Raw genomic sequence first — 26189 nt, forward strand, 5'->3', positions numbered from 1 at the left:
AAATGTTCTATTTTCAGGGATTAAAATTTGCCAAAATGAGAGGAGAAAGAGCTGAGTAACTTGTGTAGTGACTAATTTAATTTACAGATCACAGAATGGTTTATGTTGGGAAGGGATCTTAAAGATCATCTTGTTCCAACTCCCCTGCCACAGGCAGGGACACTTCCCACTAGACAGAGCTGATGATAGTCTTTTTATCTGTTAATTAATTACACTTTAAATTTTTATAAATTACTGCATTATTTGAAGTAGCAAAACTACTTTTGTCTGAGATTCCAAATAACTTGTTTTCCTTTTGCCTGTGGTTGCACACACAGAAAAAAAAAAAACCCCAAATACTTATTTTGTTTTTATAGGCTGCACGAGTTATTAAACCTGTATAAAAACAGGGAGAGGGTGATCTTTTAAATTTAGGAGGAAAACATGAGAAATTTGAAGAGAGCCCTGAAATAAATAGATTTCACTGTGAAACAGACCTCTATACACAGCTACAAAATTATTTTTGAGATATTTGTTCTCTACAAATATTTTCAGGAATGAATGGACCTGTTTGAAAACAAGTTGATGTAATTCTTCTGGCAAAGGCTGTTCTTAAAAACTTATTCTTAGAAAAGGAATTCTCCAGCTACACTGATCTGCCCATGGTGTTTGTGAAGGTAAAGACTTCCCAAGGTGACCTGGAGAACTCAAAAACTGATTTTTTTAAACTTTGTGCTCGTTCCAAAGCTTTTTTCACTGTGAAATACAGAATTACAGAAAAGTTTGGGTTATAAGTGACCTCCAAGGCCACCAAGTCCAACCATCAACCATCACCACGCTGCTCACCACGAACCCACGTCCTCATGTGCCAATTCCACATGGTTTTGAACACTTCCAGGCATGGGGACTCAACACTTGTCTGGACAGCCCCTTCCAATGCTGAAACCACCCTGTCCATGAAGAAATTCTCCCTAAATTCCAATCTAAACCAACCCTGGTGCAGCCTGAGGCTGTTTCCTCTCCTGCTGTCACTTGTTAACTGAGAAAAGAGCTTGACCCCACCTCAGCAGAGCCTCCTTTTAGGAAGTTATTCCTATTTATAGGCAATCCCTCCTTTTAGGAAGTTATTCCTGGTTCTAGGCAATCTCTCCTTTTAGGAAATTATTCGTATATATAGGCAATACCTTCCTTCAGGAAGATATTCGTATTTGTAGGTAATCCTTCCTTTCAGGAAGTTATTCCTGGTTCTAGGAAATAATTCCTACTTGTAGGCAAATCTTGGGAAATTATTTTAGGAAAATTTTAGGAAATTATTCCTATTTGTAGGCAATCCCTCCCTTCAGGAAGTTATTCCTGGTTCCAGGAAGTGCAGTCCCCGTGAGTTCAGCCTGAACAACTTTGTTGGTGGTTCTGATGTTCAAATCTCTCAGAGCCAATGCACACTTGGCCCAAAACAGAGGGAGAAAAGGGGAGCATCTCCCAAATCTCCAGGAGCAAATCCATCAGGAATTTTTCCTAGCCCAGTGAAGATATGAGGCACTCAGAGACTTTTCCAATGACTGGCTCGACCACCAACCCCAAAGTATTTCAAATTCTATGCACAACCACAAGCAGGATGGACCAGACCTGTGGGAAGTGCCACTCATCACTGATTGAAATGACAAAAAAAAGGACAAAGATTGGTTATAGACTATTTCCTACAGCATTTTCTATCCCATATTGACTAATTCCATGACAGCAAGTAGAGAAAATTGTCTCTGTGTTACAAAAAGAAGTCAGAAGTGCAAACATGTGGGGGCTCTTATTGACCAGATAAAAACACCTCCCTTACTCCCTGATCCGTCTTATCCCAAAGCCAGGGAATTGTCTGATATTTGGAGATGAAATAAATTGATTACCCAATGAGCTGGTCTTTGTTTTGCTCCACGAGGGTGGGAGGAACGTTGGAGACAATCACTTGCATGTCCAACTGATTGACCACAGAGACCTGGAAGGAAAAGAGGGAAACTCAATTGGTACTGCCAGGCACAGCCCCCTCCCCATCCAACAGCAGTGGGAAAATTCCTCTCCTGCCTCTACACCATGCCCTGATATCCACATCTCCCCTTTTAATTCCAAATAGGAGAGCTGGGAAATCTTGCAGTAAAGTCCATAAACATCAAAGATTTAACTGGAATTGTAATTCCAGGTCTGCATGAGAATTATGGATTTTTAAGGTGGGGACAGGAAAAGCTGCTCTTAGTTTAGATTTGACTTAGAGAATCCCAGATCTCTCATGGGCTGTATTCAAAATTACTTCTGAGCATTTGGGCAGTTTGGATGCCAGGAAAATCCTCTCTTGGAGCCATGCAATGTGCACCAAGGGAAATGGAAATACAGGATTAATTCCACAAAATCAATGCTACTTTGTTAGAAAATCAGGAAGGAAATTGTTCATTTACATTGAAGTGATCAGTGAGAGGTTTTATTTTAATCTCCAATTGTTTTAGCTTCTCCCTCTATCCTAAAACTGCACATTTTGCAACTGAGCTTTTTCCTTAAAAAAAAAAAAAAAGAAAAACAAAGGAGGAAAAAATGCTTCTAATCCACTCAATACTTGTGTGCTTTGTTGGAATAAAATTAAATTTCAGTTTTCCACCGAGGTATGGAGTAACTTCAGAGCAAATATCTGGCAATTTTTGTTTTTTACTATGAACCCAAAAACACTCCAATCTGTTGAGGATTCTGGAGGAAAATTTTGAAAACTAGGCCAATGTTAAAGCTGATAAATTTAAAAATCAAGGGTTAGTAGATTCTAAAAGAAATAAACAAGCCCTGATTTTCCAAAGAGGAGCCCTGGAAGCACAGCAGCAGAAAAACCTAAATGTGCTTCCACATCAAACACTGATTCACCAGCTTTGAAGCTTAATTCAACTTTAAATATTTAAATGTTCTTGAAATGTCATCAGATGCCCTGATCAGCACGTACAGGCTTCTGTGTAAGAAACACAGAATTATAATGAGCTCCAAATAAAAATCATGCAACGGAACTGGAAAGCAATGATTAATTTAATAGAATTAATTACATTAGCCAATTCAAGCAACCACTGTGCACCCAGGAACTGAAAACAGCATCAAGGCAACACCAAAAACAAAGGCAGTGATTCTTTAAATATGGAAGAAATCACAATTATCATCGCTTGTTCATGTACAAAACCAGGGATAAACACACATTCGTGACAAGTTATAGGAAACCAAGGGTGTTGGACAAAAATCAAGCGACATTTGAGGTTTCCATGGTAACATTAACTTGCTTGTTATCCCCATTTGTAAAGGCAGGCAAAGCAGAAAATTGTTGGTAACCTCTAGCCCACGAGTGATATCCCTTTGATCCCAAGCTTCTCTCATTAGGCACTTCCCAAGCTTTAAATTCAGCAAGGCAGAGCCTACCAAGACTCTTGATTGTGATATGGCACCATTGGACTCCTGGGAGTAGCTGTGACCCGAATGAGGAGAGGCCTTGAACCCCAATAAACATTTGATTAAAGATGTTATCTATGGAATCATAAAGATGATATCCAGGATTTCAAATCATGATAGTGAGTATCCACTACCTCCCCTTCCTCAGCACCTTTAGGTGCTTCCTTGCAGCAAACTCATTTTAAAATGTAATTCTTGTATTTCTGTCATTTCACAGATGCTGAGAAGGAAAACTCCATCACGTGGAAGCAAACTGTCAAGCCACATCTGTCTGACCTGAGCCATCCTGGTGTCCTTCCCATGGGTTGTCCCCACCAGTGTGACAACCTTTGATCAGCGGATTTGGCAGATCCTGCTGCTCCCAGAGCTGTGCCAGGCTCTGGGGAAGCATCCCGGTCCCAGCTCTGGAGGCTACCTTGCTCTGCTCAGCTTCTGCCCAGCACTGTACCTGCCTCTTCTCCCCAGACCTCCTCCCAGTGCAGTCCTATCTTGTTCTTCTGCATGGGAGTAATTAAATTAATTTCTCTGTTCACTTTTAGAGCTGGTTTTGAAAGAAATAACATCTGGGAGCCTGAGCCCCCGACCCCACAGCAGGAAAATCCTGTTAAATTCATGAGAAAGAATCTCAGTGTATGGATCGCACTTGGTGCATAAAATCAGAGAATCCCAGAATGATTTGGGTTGGAAGGACCTTAAAGCTCATCCAGTGCCACCCCTGCCATGGCAGGGACACCTTCCACTGTCCCAGGCTGCTCCAGCCTGGCCTTGGGCACTGCCAGGGATCCAGGGGCAGCCACAGCTGTGCCAGGGCCTGCCCACCCTGCCAGGGAACAATTCCTAATTCCCAACATCCCATCCATCCCTGGCAGTGGAAAGCCATTCCCTGTGTCCTGTCCCTACATCCCTTGAACATTGTCTCTCTGTATTTCTTTTGTCTTCTTCAAGCACTGCAAGGCCACAGTTTGGTCACCCCAGAGCTTCTCCTGTCCAGGTGAGCCCCCCCAGCTGTGCCAGCCTTTCCTCCCAGCAGAGCTGCTCCACCCCTCTGCCCATGCTGGTGCCTCCCCTGGGCTCATTCCAGCAGGTCCATGTGTCAGTGTTCTAGGCAGATAGGGTTGGTCTGGAATTGCATCTCCAGCTCCCCCAAGTTTCCAGGCCTTGCTCAAAGCAGCTGGGTGCACTGCTCATCACTCAGCCAGCCATCAGAAAGAAACCTCTATAAATTAATGAGACATCCTTCACTTTCTAATGTTAATGTCGATTCCTTCTGGCTATGTTTTAATATCCTATTAGCGTCTAAATTACCTGAGAATTCCCCATCATTTTGGGAGGTCAAGCATGAGGGTGTCATCTTTTATGTTTACTTGGAGAACTCCTGCAGAATTCACCATACCAATGATTCTGGCTCTCATCTGTATCCTTTGACAGTGTTCCCATGAAGTGGATAATGCACTCCATCCCTTTCACATTATGCTAATATTGAGCCAATTCATCAAGTTTATAGGTTTTAAGGAAATTTAGCTTGGATGGTTTCAGTGCCTGGACTAAGTCAATGTTCTTTGAACAGCACAAAACCACAAGCCTGACACCTAAAGATGCTGCCAGTTCTGGAATGCTGCTTTCTCAGGGACTGAAAAGTTCATTCTTAGCCCAAAATTATTTGTTAACATAAGCAACTAAGACAACTTGGACATGACCAAGGGACATAGAATCATGGAATGGTTTGGGCTGGAAGGACCTTAAAACCATCCAGTGCCACCCCTGCCATGGGCAGGGACACCTTCCACTGTCCCAGACTGTTCCAAGCCCTGTCCAACCTGGCCTTGGGCACTGCCAGGGATCCAGGGCCTGCCCACCCTGCCAGGGAACAATTCCTAATTCCCAATATCCCATCCAGCCCTGCCCTCTGGCACTGGGAAGCCATTCCCATTGTCCTACCACCCGAGGCCCTTCTCCAAAATCTCTTTCCATCTTTCTTGTAGCTTCTTTGGGTCCTGGAAGGCCACAATTTGGTCACCCCAAAGCTTCTCCTCTCCAAGCTGAACATTCCCAACTCTCCCAGCCTTTCCTCCCAAACTGGTGCCTCCTCTGAACTCACTCCTAACAGGTCACAAAATCTTTTGGTTTAAGAAACGAAAAGCTTTATCCCACTGCCTTCAAAAAAATGAAGCACAAGCACTTGATGGCTTTTCTCTAGATCTGTCTGGAATGAAACTTCCTGCAGTGTTTGAATTTCCTGAGGAATTATTCCATACCAATAATCCCTGGCTGATACTTACGAGCACGTCTGCTTTGCTGCTCAGTCCTTTGCCGTAATCATCGGTGGCAATGACCTGGAACTTGAAATAGGATCTCCTCATGTTTTTGAAGAGCATGGCAGTTTTGATCAGCCCCGTGTAAGCCTCGATCACAAAGCCCTCCTTGCCGTCCTTGATGGGGGGAATGATGAGCCTGTATTGCATGGCACTGTAATTCCCAGTGTCCTTATCATCAGCCTAATGGGGAAAAGGAAACAAGCACAGGCAAACAAGGTAAATATGCATGGAAGGAGTCATTAACCTTGTCCTTTAAATAAAGTTACATCTTGGCCCAGCAAATTTCTGCCACTCTGACATTTAAAACATTATATCCCAGAGCACAGATATGGCTGCTACTTTAAATGCTTCATTTAACTTTGCTGCACTCAGTTTTGCTTTTCCAGCAATTTCTTCCTCCTCTGTTGGCATTAAGCTGCTCCAGAAGAAAGAAAATAAAAATTAAAAAGTAGAAAAATATAAGTTGACTTTCAAGTCTGCAACAATACCTAAGAACTGCCTAATTATGAGAAACCTCCACTGCCAAATTCTCATTGAAAAGGAATTATCAAAGAAAAAAACATCTCAGCAACCTCTGCACAGATTTGCACAAAAATGCCCTTCATATTAGATATATTCTGTTGGAGCACAGGTATTTTTGGTGCAATCAAGTAACTTTTTATTAAAATAAGGAAGGATTGAGTGGCATTCCTGCAGTGGTGCACAGGGACCTGCTGGGCGCCCCAGTTCAGGACGCAGAGCTGTCCTGGCACCGTTGCTGAACTGGATCAGGATGCAGAGCTGGCATCAATCAGGCAGCCCCAGGAATTGTCATTCCACCTTCCCTGCTCCTGACAGCCCTGTGTAGCCCCATCCTGGTCTCTCCAGCCCCATTCCTTATGCTCCTGTTCAATCTGAATCCAGAGGGAAGTGTTTCAAGGACCTTGACCGAGCTTTCCTGTGCTCCTTCCAGGGATCAGCGAGGTGGGAGCTAATTAATGCCTGAGCACTCATTAGTCTTGGTCACGGCCCCAGCATCTGGGATACTTCAGAATCTATCAGCAGGTTTTTATGGAAATATTGGCACTGCTCCTGAGGCCCGTCGCTTGAGCTAATGCTGGAATGAAAACCAGCCTTAACTTTGAAAAGGTGCACGTAAAATCCATGGAAAATCCTTACAGTGCCATGACTTAAGAATGAAAACCAATAAGGGTTTGTGTCAGCATGAAGAGTTTGTAGAATCATGGGATATCCTGAGCTGGAAGGGATTCACAGGGATCCCTGCACAGACACCCCAACAATCCCACCCTGGGCATCCCTGGAGCAGTGTCCAAGCTCTCCTGGAGCTCTGGCAGCCTCAGGGCTGGGCCCAATCCCTGGGGAGCCCGGGCAGTGCCAGCACCCTCTGGGGGAAGAACCTTGCCCTGATCTCCAGCCTGACCCAGCTCCAGCCATTCCCTGGGGTCCTGTCCCTGCTCACAGAGAGCAGAGCTGTTTATGAGACACCACAGCTACTAAAAGAGAATTATCTGTGCAAGGTCGTTAAGCCTTCAACAGGGGGCCATTAATCATCATTAATTGTTTCCTCACCAGCACTGAACAAGTTCTATAGGGTGGAAATCACCCCTTCTAGATTTTTATTCATTCTCAGATAATTTTTCAGGGAATACAAGCACCATAAGCAATCCAGGTGCTCAAAGCTGTGTATGCTCCATGGCACTCCAACTCCTATCAGCCCAGATTTCCAGACAGAATCATCCAGCACTTAAAGGATTACATCCAGGCTGGTTTAGCTGGAAAGAGCAAGTTTCATTCAGAACAGCCCAAAAGATGAGCTCCTGGAATGACACTGGCTGTCACTCATCACAGACACACAACTGGTTAAATTCCCACTCTCAATATTTTGCTTTCTTCTAAATTCACAAAGCTTCATCTGGCTCGACTACCAAAAGCATATATATAAAATGTGTTAGGTTGGTTTTGTTCTCCAGCTCCACAGGGTTTTTTAAGGCTTTTAAAACCCAGAGTGCTGCCTCCTGGGTGAGCTCAAACTCCTTTATTAGTGATTTTAAGAAAGATGGGAAGGTTAAAAAGCTTTCTGAAATTTACTCTGTTCTGTTAGTCAAAAAAGCAAAGACATCAGTGGGCTTTTCCAGAGCATCCCAGCTTTCCAACTGGCACAGGAAAATACAACCCTACAACACCCCAGAGCCAGCAGATGGGAGCCTGGCAGTGGAGAGTCAGGAAAATTGTTGGCTTTCCACATAAATAAATTGCTGAAGGAAGAAATGAATGTGAAAACACACTATGTCACAGAATAATGGAATTTTTAAGGTTGGAAAACATCTCCAAGATCACACCAGCCAACCTTTCATTGTCACCTTGACCATCAAATCACATTGTGCAGTGCCACATCCACTCATTCCCTGGACACTTCCAGGGCTGGTGGCTCCACCATTCCCTGGGCAGCCCCCTTCCAATGCTCTGCCACCCCTTCACGAGGAAACATTTCTAAAATCCAACCTGAACTCAAGGAGATGGCTGGAGAGAAACACCAGACTGATGTTTGGATGGTGAGAAACAACGACAAAAATTAAAACAGCACCTCAGCTGTGCCTGGAATGCCAGGACACAAGGAATGGGTTCAGACTGACACAGGGCAGGGCTGGATGGGATAGTGGGAATTAGGAATTGTTCCCTGGCAGGGTGAGCAGGCCCTGGCACAGGGTGCCCAGAGCAGCTGTGGCTGCCCCTGGATCCCTGGCAGTGCCCAAGGCCAGGCTGGACTTTGGGGCTTGGAGCAGCCTGGGGCAGTGGAAGGTGTCCCTGCCATGGCAGGGGTGGCACTGGATGGGATTTAATGTCCTTTCCAACCCAAACCATTCTGGGACTCCAGGGTAAATTCAGCTCATGCAACACAGCTCAGGATAAAACCATGACCAATCCAGAAAAGTCTTGCCTAGCCAAACCCTCTTGTTTATCCGTACTCAGCTTTGCATGGTGGTAATGGAGCTGGGGAGGAAAGAAAAACAGAATTCCTGTAACCCCACATGGCACATGAGGGACCCAGCAGCAGCCACAGGAGCAATGTCCAGCCACAGGATCCAGCTCCTTTGGGGACATCCTTGAGCAAGCCAAGTTTCCCACTGAATGCCCAGTGAAGTCTAAAGGCTCCCTAGAGGTGCCCTGGAGAGCAGCAGGACGACTTTCCAATAAAAGGTCAATTTCTTTGTTAAAATGGATTTATGAGGTTGGTTCAGCTGGGTCAGAAGCCCATCATATTTTTAATATTGGCAAATTGTCTCTCAATAAAATGTACAGCTTTTAATAGTCACCGCTTTCAATGACAGCAGAAATCAATTTCACCTTCAGCATTTCACGCCTGGAGACGTGTGTGACTAAAAACAAACAAAATTTGGACCCAAATTAAGGTATTGATGCTGCAGGCACAGGCATTAAATGAAGTCAGGCCTTCTGCACAAAGCTCAGGGCACTGGAGCTCAGCACTAATGAGATGTTCAAGTTGTGCAGCTGAGCTTAAGGCATTAAACTCCACTGAAAGAGGCCTTTTGACATCTGAAGCTCACAGCTTGTACAGTCCTGCAGAGTTCAGGTGCCTCGAGCTGGTGGACAGGCTGAGTTAATTGCCACCAGTTCAGAGAGCTCAGTGCCACCCCAGAGCCATCAGCAGCCCCACCATCATCACAGCTCAGGCTCTTTCCACATCCACCCAGAGATGAGAAAACAGGTGCCAAACAAGCTGGGAAAATGATCAGATTCCAGCTTCAAATATTTAACTTTGTTGTTTGCATTCCCCCCTGTCTCTGCTCTTTGGCTCAAACCTAAGGACACTGGGCTTGGCAGGACCAGCAGAGAGAGCTTGTGAGCTGCTCCCAGGAACCTCCCAAACTTCTCATAATCCTAGGAAGGATGTTTGCTATTCCTGTAATTTGTCCTGAAGGTAAATATTTTTGACACTTCATTAGCAAGAGATCTATGACATCTCAAGAGTTGCATTATGACTGTCAAAGAAGAGAAAGAGCTGCACTTAATCTTAATATTCCAGCAGCATGTCTGCCTTTTGTTCTGCACAAGAAATACAGATGTCTCCTAAATCCTGCTGTGATTGAGGGCTGATAAATATGGATGATCTCAGGAATTACCAGGACAAATTCCAGCCTCCTGTCATTGAGTGGAGGTGTGCCCACACACAGGGAGCTGGGTCAGGATTGCTGCTGCTGCTTCCAGCCCTTTCCCATCCCCTCTCACAGAGGAGGATGAGGCACAAATCTTGGGGTGCTCCCTAATCCCAGCACAAAAGGAGTGAGGATATTTTTACTCAGAGGGACGTGAGGCCCTGGCACAGGGTGCCCAGAGCAGCTGTGGCTGCCCCTGGATCCCTGGAAGTGTTGTTCAGGTTGGATTTTGGGGCTTGGAGCAGCCTGGGACAGTGGAAGGTGTTCCTGCCCATGGATGGGCTTAAAGCTCCTTTCCAACCCAAACCATTCTGTTGTCTCAGTGATCAACCCCTTCTTTTTCTCTCCTTTGCAAGAAGGCCCAACAAATGAAGCCTTTAAAGCACAAATTAATTAATCTCTGGCTCCATGTGACTGCACAAGCACAGCTTGATGGCAGAACACCCAGGCAGGCTGGCAAACCCCACTTGCTGTGACAGCAGCACACTGACCCTGTCACCAAAAGTCACCAGTGGCATGCTTGGGATGAGCATAAAAATTATCACTAACTCCTGAAGCTGTATAATCATTGATGATCCCACTTTTTATCTGATCTAAATCCAGATTTGCTGCTCAGAGTGAAACACAGTTGTTAATTTGAAATGTTTCCCACCTCCCTCAGAGGGTCACCCTTACCCACAAGCCCCAGGCTGCTAAGGGAGCATGGAAAATGGCAGGATTGGGATTGGGATGCTGAGGGGAATTTTTCCTCCCTTCCTAGCAGATGGCAGCTCCAATGTTCCCAATTAGTGGCTGGCACATAAAGCAGTTTTTAGAACCAGACTGTTTTTGCTGGTAGGAATTTCCAGATTGTTGCAGATTTCCAGTTCTGACAGCACAGCTGTCACTGGGCTGTTTTAGGGGAGGTTTCTGGGTGTTGTACAGACACCTAAGCCTGGAAATTTGGGGTAGCCATTGCAATTTTCATTTATTTCCTGTATTTCTTCACTTCCGTGCTCTTTTACACCCTCATCTGGCTCAAGCCCTTTGGAACTCATGCTCCTCACCTTCGTTTGCCACTGGCTGCACCAGGAATGTTTAGCCTTGATCTTAAAAAACATTTATATTCACAATAAACTTATATTTAACATAAAATATTCCATATTTAATACATCAGTATATAATATATCAATATATCTGTATTGTAGTATATTGATGGTTATTTCCATATATTCTTTAATATTCATATTGCTTTGAATTTATATATCAATTTATTTATCAATTTCTATTTCTTCACTACATCACTGATACTGATCACTGCCCAGCTCACTCCCAATACCCCTAGTGCCAGGAATTTTCTGAGAAACACAGGTAGGAATAAATCAGGTGAATGGGAATTGCTCACTTTGTCCTCCTGTGGTGGCCAAAAACCTCCCAGGTGCCAAAGGAAACAGGGATTCCTTTTGGCAGGCTGTCTCATGGGAAAAGGTGTTGAACAAGAGAGGTTCCCAAAGTTGGATTTTGAAGCAAATAATTGCGAAAAATGGAATTTATTGTTATTTTTCTTCAAGTTAATGCTTTGGAGAATAACTTTTTGTGTGTGTGTGAGGAAGTAAAGGCCACACACATGGATTTCCTCTATGGGATGGGAATGATCCAGGCACACTCCCCACTCCCAGCCCCTCTAGGAGCCTTTACTCAGGAAGGCACGTTCAGGACCACCAGTCTCCAAAATGCCCTCAAACAACAAAGTAATTGAAATAATCTTCAATTACATGGGAAAAAATCCCAAAGGGAATTCTCTGATTGTGCCAGAGGAAAATAATAGGAAAGGAAGAGAGCTTAGAGCAAAAAGTTCAGAAAGCCTAGAAAAAGCAGGAATATGATTTTTGGAGGAAAAATGCCTGGCATTCCTGTAATATTTATCTTAGCAGGGCACACAGCATTTTTGGGGGCCAGATGTTCCAGCAGCTGGAGGCTGCGCTGTTGTCACTGCAATGAGTTTTCAGAGGAGATTTTTACTCCTACCAAGCATGTTGTCTCCCTACTCTGGCATCCATAAATCACATTTTAAGGAAGGAAAGGTTGTGGCTGGCAAAGCAGTTCAGTTTTGTGCATGAGTCGTGCAACAGCCAAAGGAGGGATGAGCCAAATGTTGCCCTGAAAGCTCCCCTCGGTGCCCAGGGTGGAATCTCAGGAATTCCAGAACTTGCCACTCTGAAGATTCCCTTGTCAACCAAAGGAAATATCAAAATAAATCTACAGGTTATAGGCATAGATAGGAAAAAAAAATGGACATTTAATAACAGATCTGTGAAAAAAAAAAAAAATCAACTTTGGTATTCTCTCTCTAGCCAGAAATTTTAAGTGTTTCTTTTATCCATTGTTTTAGCTCATTGAGGGATCTCTAAGATGCTTTTGAAGTGAAGAAAAGAGGAATTCCTGCTCCCCAGAACATGCAGCCTAAAATGGCTTTGTTTATTTTGCTCTCTTCTGTTGAGATATTCCAAGGATATTCAATATTCAATAAAGGATATTCAAAGGGAATAAATTTCCATGAAAAATCAGATTAGAAAGGGGCAAAGAGCACAGGAAAAGGCTGGAATGAAAATATTGTAGGAAACAAAGCAGTTCCATCAAATACAGCCAATTCCAGAGCCTTGGATTCACTGGCATTATTTAGGCAAGATTCCTTCCCTGCAAACATTTTCAGGACAAAAACACCTTTATAAACTAAGCAGGAATTCAGACAATTCTCTTTCTTCCCTAGAATCAGGACCTCTGATATTTCCCTCATTTAAATCTGTAATAATTCAATAATTTAATAAATAAAGGAAGAAAAGCAGAGGTTAATACTGTTAATATTTGAAAAGCAAGAGCTAATAACATTCCATTGTAGGGAAAAGCCAATTCCTGCTGGTGATTTCCCTAAAGATTCTTTTGTGGGTTTATTTCCTGAAGCAGATTGAAAATATTGTGTTTGGGGCTCAAGGAAGCCTGGAATTCTGAGGGGGAGCAACAGGAGTTCCATGAAAATACCAGTGAAAAGCAAAATAATTCTAGCACAAGGAAACACAAAGCAAAGATCAAGGCACAGAATTCATAATTAGAGGCTATGCATGTTACATCTGGTTTTAATTAGTATATTCCTAATGAAAAGCACAAAAAGGTCTTTAATTAAGGAAATGGGCTCTCAAACGGATTGGAAATTCTGGGTAAAATATGGGAATTGCAAAAAGGGGGAATTGAAGCAGCAAGGAGCAAATCCTTTGCTAAAAATTGCCACTTTATTCAAATATGTCCCTTTTTAAATCTTGGAGCATCAATACCTCCCAGCTTTCAGAGGCCACTGCTCGTAATCCAATCAGATCCATAGAGAATAATTAATGTGGTTTATCACTCCCCAAATTAATTCTGATTAAAAATTACTTTTGGAGAATGATTTGTGGTATTCTGCTGAGCTTAAGCATCCTTTTTATCTACTTGGAGGAATCTTACTATGAATCTGGAGCAAAGCAGCTCATTATCCTTCTCTAAAAGGCTTTTATACTCAAATTAATGTATTTAAGAGGATGCTGCTGGCAGCAAACCCAATGACCTTAGAGAGTTGGGAGAAACTCCATAGGATGGGCCTTGGTACATATCAACTGTTTGGATGATGAGGGAAGTTTTTATCCAACATTTTATTTGTCTGTTTGTTTCTAAATTCAATTTGTGTGGAAGATTATGGACTCAGGATTAGTTTTCTTCTCTCCTTTATTTTTTTCTTTAAATTTTAATTTATTTTTGGTGTTTGATTGTTTTTTATTATTTGTGAAATTTTGTCCAAGGCAGAGTGGAGCATGACTGAAGCATCTGAATGTTCAGTGGTGTATTTGTGATCAATTGATCCAAAACTGATCTACATCAACTACTCTATTAATAATTAAAGACTACACTCCTTAATTATCCCCGTAAGTTATTATGTCCTGTTAAAGAAGAACTCACTGTGGGATTTTTGGGCTGTTTTTGGAAGTTGTAGTTTTGCATCTTGTCATTTGAAATGCTGGGAGAGTTGGGATTGGCCAACCTGGACAAGAGAAGCCCTGGGAAGACTTGGGAGCCCCTTCCAGGACCTAAAGGGGCTCCAGGAGAGCTGGAGAGGGAATTTGGGAAAGGGATGGAGGGACAGGACACAGGGAATGGGTTCCCAGTGCCAGAGGGCAGGGCTGGATGGGATATTGGGAATTAGGAATTCTCTGATTCCAATATCCCACGGTTGGGCCTCATCAAGGCTGTTGTCAGTGCCAGCAAGAAAATACTGAGAAAACCACTTTCTTCTCAAAATCACTCAGATGATGTGAAAGAAACTGAGCAACTGTTAATGAATGCAGAAGATGAAAGCAAATGCATGAAAAACACCTCCTAAGAACCTGAATTTCCCCCTGGAATCCAAACCTGAATAATTTCTACGGTGCAAGCTCTGCGTGTACTTTATTAATGTTCTCCTAAATTTCAGCTTGGAAAGCTGCTCATTTCATTCTACTCCTCAAGAACAGACATTCATTCGATTAATTATTCTTAAACCAGGCTGGAATGGGGATTGTGTTTAACTAACAGAGCAATTACTTTTGCTTTCTAAAGGCCAGGAAGAAAGGTAACGAGCACTGACTGCTGCAAATGCTCCGTGTTACAACAATAAATTCCAGCCTGATCCTCTGCAACAAAAGTACTTCTTAATTATTTCTAATTTTACTTCCACTAAACACACAATTATGTTTAATGCCATCCACTAATACCAACTCCTGGCTTAGGCCTCATCATTCCATTTTGTGCCAGCAAAACCAGGGAGGATTGGAACAGAAAAAGCTGAAAGACACAAAATTGACATTTCTTTTGCTCCTTCTTTGTGGACTGATCACTTGTTTCGTGTCAAATGTTTCTGAAGGGCAAAAGCAGATTCCCCTCATCACCCCCAAATTTCCCTTTTCTCCACCTATTTCTTATCCCCCTGACTGACACAAAAATACCTGTGCCTAAGAAGTCCTCTTGGAAAACCAGGAAGGATTTCACAGCCTGTCCACATCTCGTGGGACGACTCCAAATGTGTTTTGACATTTGTGCCTCGTGATTCATTTGCTTTCATACAAGGAACAAAACGTTCCTTTCCCTAAATTACTTTGCCTTCCAGAGTTTTTTATCTACTTCAGTGCCTCTGTCCTCTTATCTCTCTCTACAGTTCCCTGGAAGGAGGATAGAGCCAGGTGGGGATGAGTCAAGGGAGAGGAGAGCAAACAGCCTGGAGTTGTTCCAGAGGAGGTTTGGATGGAATAATTGGAAGAATTTCTTCATAGAAAGGGTGGCTAAGCATTGACCTGGTCAGTGGTGGAGCCACCATCCCTGGAATTGTCCCAAAATGTGTGGAAGTGGTGCCTGGGGACATTTTTGGTGGTGACCACAGTGGTGTTGGCGGATGGTTGGACTTGATGGTCTTAAAAGTCTCTTTCAACCTTAATGATTCTGTGATTCTTCAGGAGTTCTGAAGTTCATGGATTTGACATGATCCTTGGATTTGCCACCATTTTTGGATTCCTACTTTCGATGAAGTAGAAGCTTCCCAATTCCCCACTTCTCTGCCATTTCTGGGCTTATTTTGGGAAGGACTCTCATGAAACCAACAAAAAAAAAAACAACAAACAAACAGCTAGGAACAACTTTATTAAGCTTTGACCCTTTTATCATTCCTGGTGCTCTAAACATATCATTTATTTGTTTTATTGAAAAAAAGGAGCTTTTACTCTTGGCTATTAATATCTGAGGTAAATTGTAGTCTGTATATTATATTTCCATTAATTTTCTCTCCCTTTGAAACAAAAAAAAAAAAAACAAACAAAAAAACAAAACAAAACAAAAAAAAAAAACAAAACAAAAAAAACCCACAAACAAAAAAAAAACAACCCTGTGGATGGTTAATCTTATGCTCACTTTCCTCTCATTGCAGACCTAAAGTTGCTGGATTTCCCCTTTCATACCTAAATACAAAAACCAGCCAAAATAAAAAAAACCAAACTTCAGGTGAACACTGGCATTCAGCATAACCCAAATATTTAAATATTAACAGATCTAAAATGAGGGCTACAAACTGGTATGAGACACAAGCACCAAAACTGACTACAAACAAAACCTGGGTTTTAACTCAAAATCATCCTTGTGCCAACATCAACCATCAAGCAGCTTTAGAAGATGCAAATTTCAGAATTTTCTGTAAAAAAAATCAAACCAATGACTACAAATTTTCCATCTGTAATTGAAGGTTATAACAAAAACTTGACCCTTACCTTCACTTTGAGCACAGAAGAAAACATTCTGGCATCTTCAGACACCCCTCCAATGTACAGTTTTTTGGTGAACACAGGTGCATGGTCATTTTCATCCTTCACCTCAACAAAGACCTTGGCTGTATTACCTAAAAGAGGGTAGGAAAAGGCAAAATAGGAAATTTTACAATAATTTGTAACAACTCCTGGTATTCATGAATTTACAGCTCAGGGAGATCAGGTAAAATGAGTATAGGCATAATAAAATAAAAATAAATCTCTGAGACAGCATAGAATGCTAAAATTGGATAATCCCAGAATATTTGGGGCTGGAAAATTCCTGCCAGCCCCTGGAGTCCCAGCTGTGCCCAGTGCCCACCTTGTGCCCAGCCCAGAGCACTGAGTGCCACCTCCAGCCCTGCCTGGGACACCTGCAGGGCTGGGCACTGCAAAGCTCCCTGGGCAGCCCCTGCCAAGGCCTGAGCACCCTTTGCATGCAGAAATTGCTGCTGCTGTCCCAGCTGAGCCTCCCCTGGCCCAGCCTGAGGCCCTTTCCCCTTGTCACAAAGAGCTCCTTAACAGCATCTCTGCACTTTGCTTTATCTATTTGAATTATTCCTACTGCCATGCAAATTCTTGATGGCTGATTCAGTCCTGGTGTCCATAAACTCATAAATGGTCACACAGAGTCTTGGCTCAGCAGCCTCAACACTTAATTAATTTCCTGTGTTAATTGAAAGCACCCCCAAGCCTGTTCTCCTCCCAGACCTGGCCTGGCCCTGGGGAACTCCACCAGCGCTCAACACAAAACACCAGAGGTTCAACACAAAACCCCAGAGCGTCCACACAAAACCCCAGAGCGTCCACACAAAACCCCACTGTTAATTTGGTTTTATTAAAGAGTTCCTGCTCCAGCCCATTGAGCAATAAACATCTCCATCCTTCTGCAAGGGGAAAAAACATCCAGCAAAAACCACGGAGCTGGTGCCAAACAGATTCCACTGTGCAGCAATCTCCACCAACATCTGCTTCCCTCTTTCAGAATTGTATCATCCAGAAAGATTGCTGGAAATGATGATATCCAGTTCATTAAAACCACATTTGCAAGGGATAAATTGCCTCCTTTCTGAGCTGGTCTTCCCAGCTCCTTTCAGTGCCAGGATAATTTCAGTGTTGCACAGGTGCCACTGATCTGAGTTACTTGTACAATGCAGGCTCTTAAGAAAAGGTTTAGGAGCTGTATGCTTAGGGGAGGAAAATGTTGATATTTCAGAGTATTTCTGACATGGCCAAAGTGATATTCTGCCTATCTGATGGTCCAGCTGATGGGAAGCAAATGATGGCCTCATAAATGGAAGTGAAATGTGAAAAAAACTCCTGTGGGGTTCTTCAGTGTGGAGAGAAGGGGGGGAAAAGAAAATAAAGAAAGGAAAGGAAATTACACTGATTGTCAAATTTCTCTTTTCTTAAATTAGATCCCTAATGTCTCTGGCTGCAATACCAAACTATATGGCAGGAAAATGAGCTTCCCAGGCAGACTTTCCCACTGCAGCTCCACCCTTGAGGGAAGAAGGTGGCATCAAAAGCAGGATTATGTGTGGAAGCAACCTTGCCCTGCTGAGCCTATAGCCAGTTCTATCACTGGCTGCCACCAGTTTGCTGCTGGATTTTAGCAGATCCTGATTTTATCCATGCCAGTGGGATTAGGTGCTGGCTCACCTGCCCTGGTTCTCTCTAATTCAAATTAAACATCATTTGCACATTGCTCGCTTTTGTCGTGTCAGGCCAGTTTGGGTGAGGTGGCTGAGCCTTGTGCAAAGTTTGCCTTGCAATTTGCTCAACTCTCCATTTGTTTAATTTGCTGGCAGCTCTCTGAGCTGCCAAAAGGCTGATTTGTTTAGCGAAGGGTGGATGCTCTGAGAATGGAGAAATGGAAGTTATTACATTAAGCACGAAGCAAATTAAATACCCTCCATATCCACAGGCCAACATTAGGACTGTCACCATTGGATATCTACCTGCATTTCAGCTTCCTGCGTGATTTCTGGCCACAGTCCTTCATTCCAGCAGGTGGAGTGGAATGTGGCATCCATGAGCTCCTTCCCATCCCACCTTTGGATCCAAATCCACAGGTGACTGCAGGAAAGGGCTCCCCATCAGCTACACAAGTTGTCTTACCCTCACAGTGGAATTCCCACAAAAATCCCTCAGCAGCAGCTGTGCCATGTGGGGAAGGTCATGCCAGACCCTTCCCCATGGGGATTTTTCCAGTTTCTCTGCTTAATTCAGGAATATTCCCTGCACAGGGGCACTGGTGCTCCCAAATCCATCACTCCTGTACTCCCAGCCTGATGGAAAAGGCCACCAATGAAGCACACTCTTAGTGAGTCTGGTCCAGACTCTGTCATTAGACTCATTTTTCCTTCATATTCCAAATTTTTACCTGCTTTTCTAAATGCTGGGTGTGGCTCAAACCCTCTTTGTAAGGACAGTGATCATCACAGGCTATCAGTATTCACATTCACCTTCCAGAGGGGAAATTGGTACCCCCATGCATGTAAAACCTCCCATCTTTGGAGTTCTAAGTCTGGAATCCAGCTCCAGTTGCTTTTTTTCTTCACGGATTCCAGGGGTTGAAAGCAGGATTTACTCCTTGGTGGTATTTCTTGTGAGACCTCCCGGAATTCAGGTATAAAATCATGTAACTTATGACTGTGCTGCTTAAAGAGCAGAACAAAAAGCATCTTTCCCTGGACAAAGCTGCCAAGGTGGCCAAAAAGAGGCAAGAAAATTGATTTGTGTGGTACCTCAGTCTCCTGCAAGGTTCCTTTTTCTCCAGCCCCCTGCAGATGAGCTGCAGTGCAGAGAAAATACAGAACTGCAGCTGTTTCTAAGTCATCCTCAGCTTACAGGAACCAGCTAAACAATCACTGCCAAGAGTTTTGGATCTTTCAGCTTCTGTGGTTTGCTTAAGGGGAGTGGAAACACCTTGAAAGCTGCTCTAAAGCAAAGCTGAAGAACCTCTGAAACAACTAAAATGAGCAGACCATGAATAAGTAACACAGAAAACAAGCCCAGCAAAAACTCCTGGGTCACCAGGGTGTGCCAGCATTTCATTCCCACAAGTTTTTTCCCAAAAATCTTTTCTGAAAGTTCTTTTCCAGCCTCCCCATCTAAAAATGTGCCAGATCCATGTGAGCCTATACTTGGCTGCAGAAATGAAGCTGAACTAAAACAATGGTTTTTGGACACTGGGACAGCATCAAGGATGTTTTTGAGTGTTCCCAGGTGAGTTTTAGTGCTTTCACCAGCAGCACTGCACTTGCCTTCTGCAACATTCCAACCCAGCCGTGGGTACAGCTGCTCTTCAGGCATGGGTAATTCTCACACAAATCCCTGCATCTCCAAAAAGCAATTCTGTAGGAGCAGATTTTCAAAGAACCCTTCCAAAGTTCATCAGAATCCAGCTGGGAGGGAGAATTGTGATTTGCCAGGGTTTAGGAGCACTTTGCTTTACTCCTGCCTTACAAGTGCGTGGAGCAGGCAGCACTCTGTGCTTTGGCAGGTGAGCTGTGCTGAGCTGCAGCTGGGCTCCAGCTCACATTCCTGCGTTTGGCAGGACCAAGCAGGAATCAGCACTGAATATTTTTCAGTGGCACTTAGATCCAAATGAGCCCATAAAGCCTGAAGAAGACCATCATGTGCTGTCACTGCTCGAGAGAGTGCAAAAAGAAGCAAACAGCAACGTGTTTGGAGCAGCACAGACCCGAGGTCTGATTTAAATCCAAATAAAACCTCTTTTTCTCACAAATAATGACCTGAGTGGGAGCTCAGGTTTTGTGCAGCCTCTCTAAAATGCACTGCTCTGCTGCCCAAAGAAATTGGAAGTTTGTCCCAAGCTCCCCCAGAGCTGTGAGGCAGCAGGATCAGCTCTCCAGGCTCTGCTTGCATGGAGTCCATCTGTCACAACTCCTGGATTTGGGAACTGCCAGAGCAGCCAGCTTGGAAAGCACTGCCAGCACCAACTTTTGCAACTAAAAACATAAGGCTGCTTTACTGTTACATCAACACCACGGGGACACAGAATTCATGCTCATATTTAATGGAGTGGAATTATCATTCCCAATGACTGCGGAGCAGCTGCAGAATTTCAGTTGTAAAACTCCCATTTCCACTTAATTCCCAAAGGGTTTTTGGGGTTTAGAAAAGCAAAAACAGAAGGAGACAGGACTGGTGCCTTACCCCAGCCCCCAGAGCAAAGCCCTGCTCAGAGCTGGGTTCAGCAGAACCAGGACAGTGCCTTTGTAGCAGCACTGGGGGTGACAAAGGTGCCAAACAGTTCTACCTGACCGGATAAAACGTGGAAATAATCAATGGAAGGGTGTTGCAGACATTTTTTTATGAAAATCCTTTCTTAGGATTTTTTCTTCCTGAGAAGCTGAGAGGCTCCAGGAACAAAATGTAAACATTGATTATCTGCTGCTGTGGAATGCAACAGGTGGATCTGGGATTGGTCTCATGTGGGGGTTTGGATTTAGTGACCACACACGGCAGAGCTGGCTCTCTCTCTGTCCGAGCCAGCTGCCTTTGCTATCATTCTTTTCTTTTTTATTCTTAGCTTAGCTAGCCTTCTGAGATGAAGCTTTTCCTTCTATTCTTTTTACTATAGTTATAATGTAATATATATCATAAAATAATAAATCAAGCCTTCTGAAACATAGAGTCAACATTCTCATCTCTTCCGTCATCCAAGAACCCCTGTGAACACTGTCACAGAAGGGTGATTTTGCTTTCAAATCTTCTGACAGCAAGATAAAAACCCTGTCTAACATGGTCCTGTCATAGAATCATCCAGGTTGGAAAGGACCTGTGACCAATCTCCACCTTGTCACCCAGTCAATTAATTCCTCTTAAATACAGGAAAAGCCACCACGGGGTTCTGTCATTACCTTTGCATCTCTAGGGATGTGAAATCCCAGAATCCCAGAATGGTTTGGGTTGGAAGAGACCTTAAAGCCCATCCCTGCCATGGGCAGGGACACCTTCCACTGTCCCAGGCTGCTGCAAGCCCTGTCCAACCTGCTCTTGGACAATTCCAGGGATCCAGGGGCAGCCACAGTTGCTCTGGACATGCCCACCAATCCATGTTCTACAGTTCTACAACTGGGACCAGGCTGAATTGGGAGGTAAAAGCCTCTCTTTGCCCCTCCTTGTCCATCCTGTTCAAATGCTCTTTGTTGTTGTTGAAACAAGCCTTTGTTGAATGGCAGTGCTTTCTCTTTCCTGCTCCCTCTGCTTCCACACAAATCCTTCTGCTCCTCCTACCCTTTACCTTCTCACCTCAAGGAGCATCAAGTTCAACTCCTGGCCCTGCACAGGACAGCCCCAAAACCCCACCTGTGCCTGAGAGCATTGTCCAAACTCCATTAATATTCAAGGTCCTTCAGGACTCAGCATCATCAGAATCCTCAAGAAGAACTCCAAGCTTTTTAAGTTATCCTCATCATCCAACCCAGCTCATCTTCCAGTCAAATGAAGTGAAACAACACAGCAATTTCATATCATGAAGTTTCAGTTAAAGTAACTCCTTTAATGAGTTTGGCTGTGCTGAAAACAAGAATGTGACTTTGCATGATTTAGCATCATCTATGAAACCCCCAGTTTAAGTCACCAATTTGATGTTCTCATACTCCAAAGGACATCTCAATTTACTTTCTCTTCTCACATATTTATTCAATTATTGCCACGCTATCACCTGGCACCATCACTCAATGACAGGCTCAGTTACACTTAATGCACTTTCACTTTTCCCGTGCTCAGATGGATACTCCAGCTCCTACTTCTCCATAATTATTTCCTATAATACCATGACTGAAAACAATTTTATGCCCATCTTCTGAGCTTTGTGACATTCAGGCCTGTGTGCTGGCTGAGCAGTTTGTCAGGGCTGTGTTATTTACAGAATCCCAGGGTCACAGAGGCTGGAAAATCCCTGCCAGCCCCTGGAGCCCCAGCGGTGCCCAGTGCCCACCTTGTGCCCAGCCCAGAGCACTGAGTGCCACCTCCAGCCCTGCCTGGGACACCTGCAGGGCTGGGCACTGCAAAGCTCCCTGGGCAGCCCCTGCCAAGGCCTGAGCACCCTTTGCATGCAGAAATTGCTGCTGCTGTCCCAGCTGAGCCTCCCCTGGCCCAGCCTGAGGCCCTTTCCCCTTGTCCTGTCCCTGTTCCCTGGCAGCACAGCCCGACCCCCCCTGGCTGTCCCCTCCTGGCAGGGAGTTGTGCAGAGCCACAAGGGCCCCCTGAGCCTCCTTTGCTCCAGGCTCAGCCCCTTGCCAGCTCCCTCAGCCCCTCCTGGGGCTCCAGACCCTTCCCCAGCTCCGTTCCCTTCCCTGGACATGCTCAGTGTGTATCTCGAAGTGAAGAGCTCAGAAATCCCTGGTCACCAACAAATTCCAGAACAAATTCCAGAACAAATTCCACTGATCCAGAGGTATCCAAGACCAAAACTGGCATGAGGTCACTGCCAGTGGGTGTCACAGCTCTGTACTAATTCAGTGTTGTGTAATCCTTGGGCTGTGCATTCCAAGTCGCCCAGCTCCAAATGATTCATCAGTTCAACCTCAGCAAAGCCCACAGTGATGTGTTAATTGTGCCCCATCTCCTCCCACTGCAGTTCATCAATTCAGTGCCCTGAACTCAGAAGTAGTGTTTAACCTGATTAAAACTCCTCAAAAATAAACAAAGTGCCAAGAAAATGGAAAAGAATTCATTGTATAAACGCAGGAATCAAACCCAGAGATCAAGGGATTTCCTTCATGAAGTCATAAGTGATTGAGCTGGCCAGACACTACTAAAGTATTTTAAATATATATATATTTATAAAATTCTTTAGCCATCCCTGCAGCACAGTGTATATTCTAAGGAATAGATGTGTTGTATACTCGTGGAGAACCAAAGGCACCCAGCTTGTGCTCCTTTAAGCTGGCCTGAAGTCAGACTCCAGTCATTATCAAGCATTCCTGAATAAAGTAATTCAGCCAGCACTTTTTGGAAGTGCTGCTCACTTGGGAGAGCTGCCCTAGTGCAGAATGTGAGTCAGAATAGGGAATGGAGGGAAGGACCTGCTGACTGCCTTGTGTCTTCAGCCATGTCAGGAAGGCTTGGAGAAAGCTGTGTGCTGCATGGGAGCCTGATCTGCTTGCTGGGTATTCCTTGGCTGTATTTTTATGGATATAACCTTACCTGGATTTCTCCCAGGCACAGAGAGAAGCAGGCAGCTCTGGCAGGTGCATCCTTGATGGTGGATAAACCTGCACAGGATCTCACCCTGCTCTTAACAAAGCCAAGCTCCTGACCACTGATTAACCCTGATGTGTCACACACTCCACACACTCAATTCTTATTCAAGGAAAAAGAAATACCCACGAAAATCCTGGCTCAAAACCCCAAAATCTCCTGCTGGTTCTGTGGGTAGCATTGGAAAGGGGAAGGTGTTGGAAGTGCCACCCCTGTACAGTGTCTCAGGCTGTTCCCAAGATTTATGGCATGTTCCCAAATATTTGAGCACCTTCAATAACACAGAATCCCAGAGTGGTATGAGTTGCAAAGGATTTACAAAGCCATCCAGTGCCACCCCTGCCATGGGCAGGGACAGCTCCCACTGTCCCAGGCTGCTCCAAGCCCCAATGTCCAGCCTGGCCTTGGACACTGCAGCCACACCTGCTCTGGGCAAGTCAGGCTGACAGATCCAAAAATGCACCATGGGCTGTGATCCCAGCATCACCGTCACCCTCCTAAAACACAGCAAGGTCACTGGAGATCAGTTTCAGCCTTCTCAGCAAGAACCAGCAATATCTGTGTGAAAAAGATGGCAAAGGAAAGGGTTTTTGACACTTACTTTTGGAGGGAACCCGCAGGTTGTTGGACTTCACCACCTGCAGGGAGTCTGCCTGCACCCGGAGCTCGTAACTTTGGACACGTTCATAGTCCAGAGGCTTTTTCACAGTGATCACTCCTGTTCTGTTGTGAATGGCAAACACATCTGGAAGCCAGCAAAAACACAGGAATTTTATGAGATGCACAAACTGGGATTTTCAATGCCCAGGGGTTTTATTTTGGGGATGGATGACACAATTCCCTGCCTCCCTCCCTCAGGTTTGGAAAACCCCACCTAGCTCATCTTTGAAGATATTTTTAAGCAGCAGAGTGGCTTGATCTGCCCTGCTACTGGAATAACCAACCCAGCATCACAGAATCATGGAATATCCTGAGCTGGGAGGGACCCAAAGGATCAGAGAGTAAAACTCCCATCACAGATGTGTTTTGAGTACAAATGGAAAGATGGGACAAGACAAAGAGCCCAATCTCACAAAAAAGGAGGATGGGATGGGGAATTCTTTACATCCCTCCCAGTAATTCTGTGTTATTATGGCAAGATTTCCAGGTGGAACACAGAGAGTATCCCAGCAGGATGTTTTGTTTGGATATCAGGCTCTAATCCAATATTTGTTACAGCATGGCTGAATCTATAATCCCTTAAATCAGATTTTTAAGCAAGTCAATTCCATCAAAGCTATTTATGTTTATATTTTGATGTGCCATGGACTCACACTATGTGGCATCCACAGGACTTTTCACATCAGTGAGAAAGATTTTCTTGTAATTTTGCTAATTAATCTGATCTTTAGCTTATCTCCAAAGGCATGATAATGGTAGTTACAGAATCATAGAATGGTTTGGGTGAGAAGGGACCTCAAAGCCCATCTAGTGCCACCCCTGCCATGGGCAGGGACATGTTCCAGCATTCCAGGGTCTCCAAGCCCTGTCCAACCTGGCCTTGGGTGCTGCCAGGGATCCAGGGGCAGCCACAGCTGCTCTGGGCACCCTGTGCCAGGGCCTGCCCACCCTGCCAGGGAACAATTCCTAATTCCCAATATCCCATCTAAACTTCTCTGTTCCAGCCTGAAGCCATTCCCCCTTACCTTGTTCTTTACAAAAAATCCCTCTCCAGGTTTCTTGTTGCTCCCTTCCAGCCCTGGAATTCCCTCCTGCTTGTCCAGGTGGGATTTCACTTTGATGACCTGAGAGTTCTTCTCCAACCTCAACGATTCTGTGATTCACCTCAGCAGCTTTACTTCTCCACAATTTCTCGCAGATCTCCCCATAACCACAAGACTGAAATATTAATATTAATATTAATTTGATTACACTTACCCTCCTCATTCCCTGAGACAATGGAGTACACCACTGTCTGGTTCAAGGCGGCCGCGGTGACAACGGTGACCACGGTTCCCTTCGGGGCACTCTCACTCACTGGGGGAGGCCTGCAGAGTGGGACAGAAGGATTTGTGTTACATTCCTGAGCAGCAGATCATTGACACTTATCCCTCAGGTTAGTATGGCCTCCACCTATTCGGCTGCCAAAGGATCTGTTATGAGGGAAAACCATATTAAAAAGGAAAATGTTTAACCTATGAGAATGTAAAAGTCGCTGAGAAGTCCAACAGACAAGAGGTGGCAACGTAAAGATGTAATGATTCTTGGATCTGAGAAGTGGGAAAGCAGGGAATAATGAGAAACAAGAACCACCATGACACAGATATCTTTTATTGAAAATCCTTTCCTTAGGATTTTTCCTCCTGAGAAGCTGAGGGGCCTCAGGAACAAAATGCAAACAATGATTATCTGCTGCTGTGGAATGCAACAGGTGCATCTGTGATTGGTCTCATAGAGTTGTTTGTAATTAATGGCCAATCACAGTCAGCTGGCTCAGACACTCTGTCCGAGACAGAAGCTTTTCTTATCATTCTTTCTGATTCTATTCTTAGCCAGCCTTCTGATGAAATCCTTTCTTTTATTCCTTTAGTATAGTTTTAATGTAATATATATCATAAAATAATAAAACAAGCCTTCTGAAATATGGAGTCAGATCCTCATCTCTTCCCCAGTCCAAGAACCCCTGTGAACACCGTCCCACCACCACAGCC

At 44.3% G+C, this 26189-nt stretch overlaps 1 protein-coding gene across 4 annotated transcripts in view; it reads right to left on the reverse strand.

Moving 5' to 3' along the window:
* PCDH15 (protocadherin related 15) overlaps window positions 1-26189 on the reverse strand; it is a 638977-nt gene that overhangs the window by 37933 nt on the left and 574855 nt on the right. For all 4 annotated transcript variants that reach the window (XM_058028641.1, XM_058028640.1, XM_058028642.1 and 1 more), the window contains 5 exons: window positions 25417-25526; window positions 24101-24244; window positions 16225-16352; window positions 5718-5933; window positions 1878-1966 (listed from right to left, as the gene is read on the reverse strand). In XM_058028641.1, coding sequence (XP_057884624.1) covers window positions 1878-1966; window positions 5718-5933; window positions 16225-16352; window positions 24101-24244; window positions 25417-25526 — 687 coding nt within the window. The remainder of the gene's footprint in view (window positions 1-1877; window positions 1967-5717; window positions 5934-16224; window positions 16353-24100; window positions 24245-25416; window positions 25527-26189) is intronic.

This window comes from Melospiza georgiana, chromosome 8 (genome assembly GCF_028018845.1).
Source record: "Melospiza georgiana isolate bMelGeo1 chromosome 8, bMelGeo1.pri, whole genome shotgun sequence".
Lineage (NCBI taxonomy): Eukaryota > Metazoa > Chordata > Aves > Passeriformes > Passerellidae > Melospiza > Melospiza georgiana.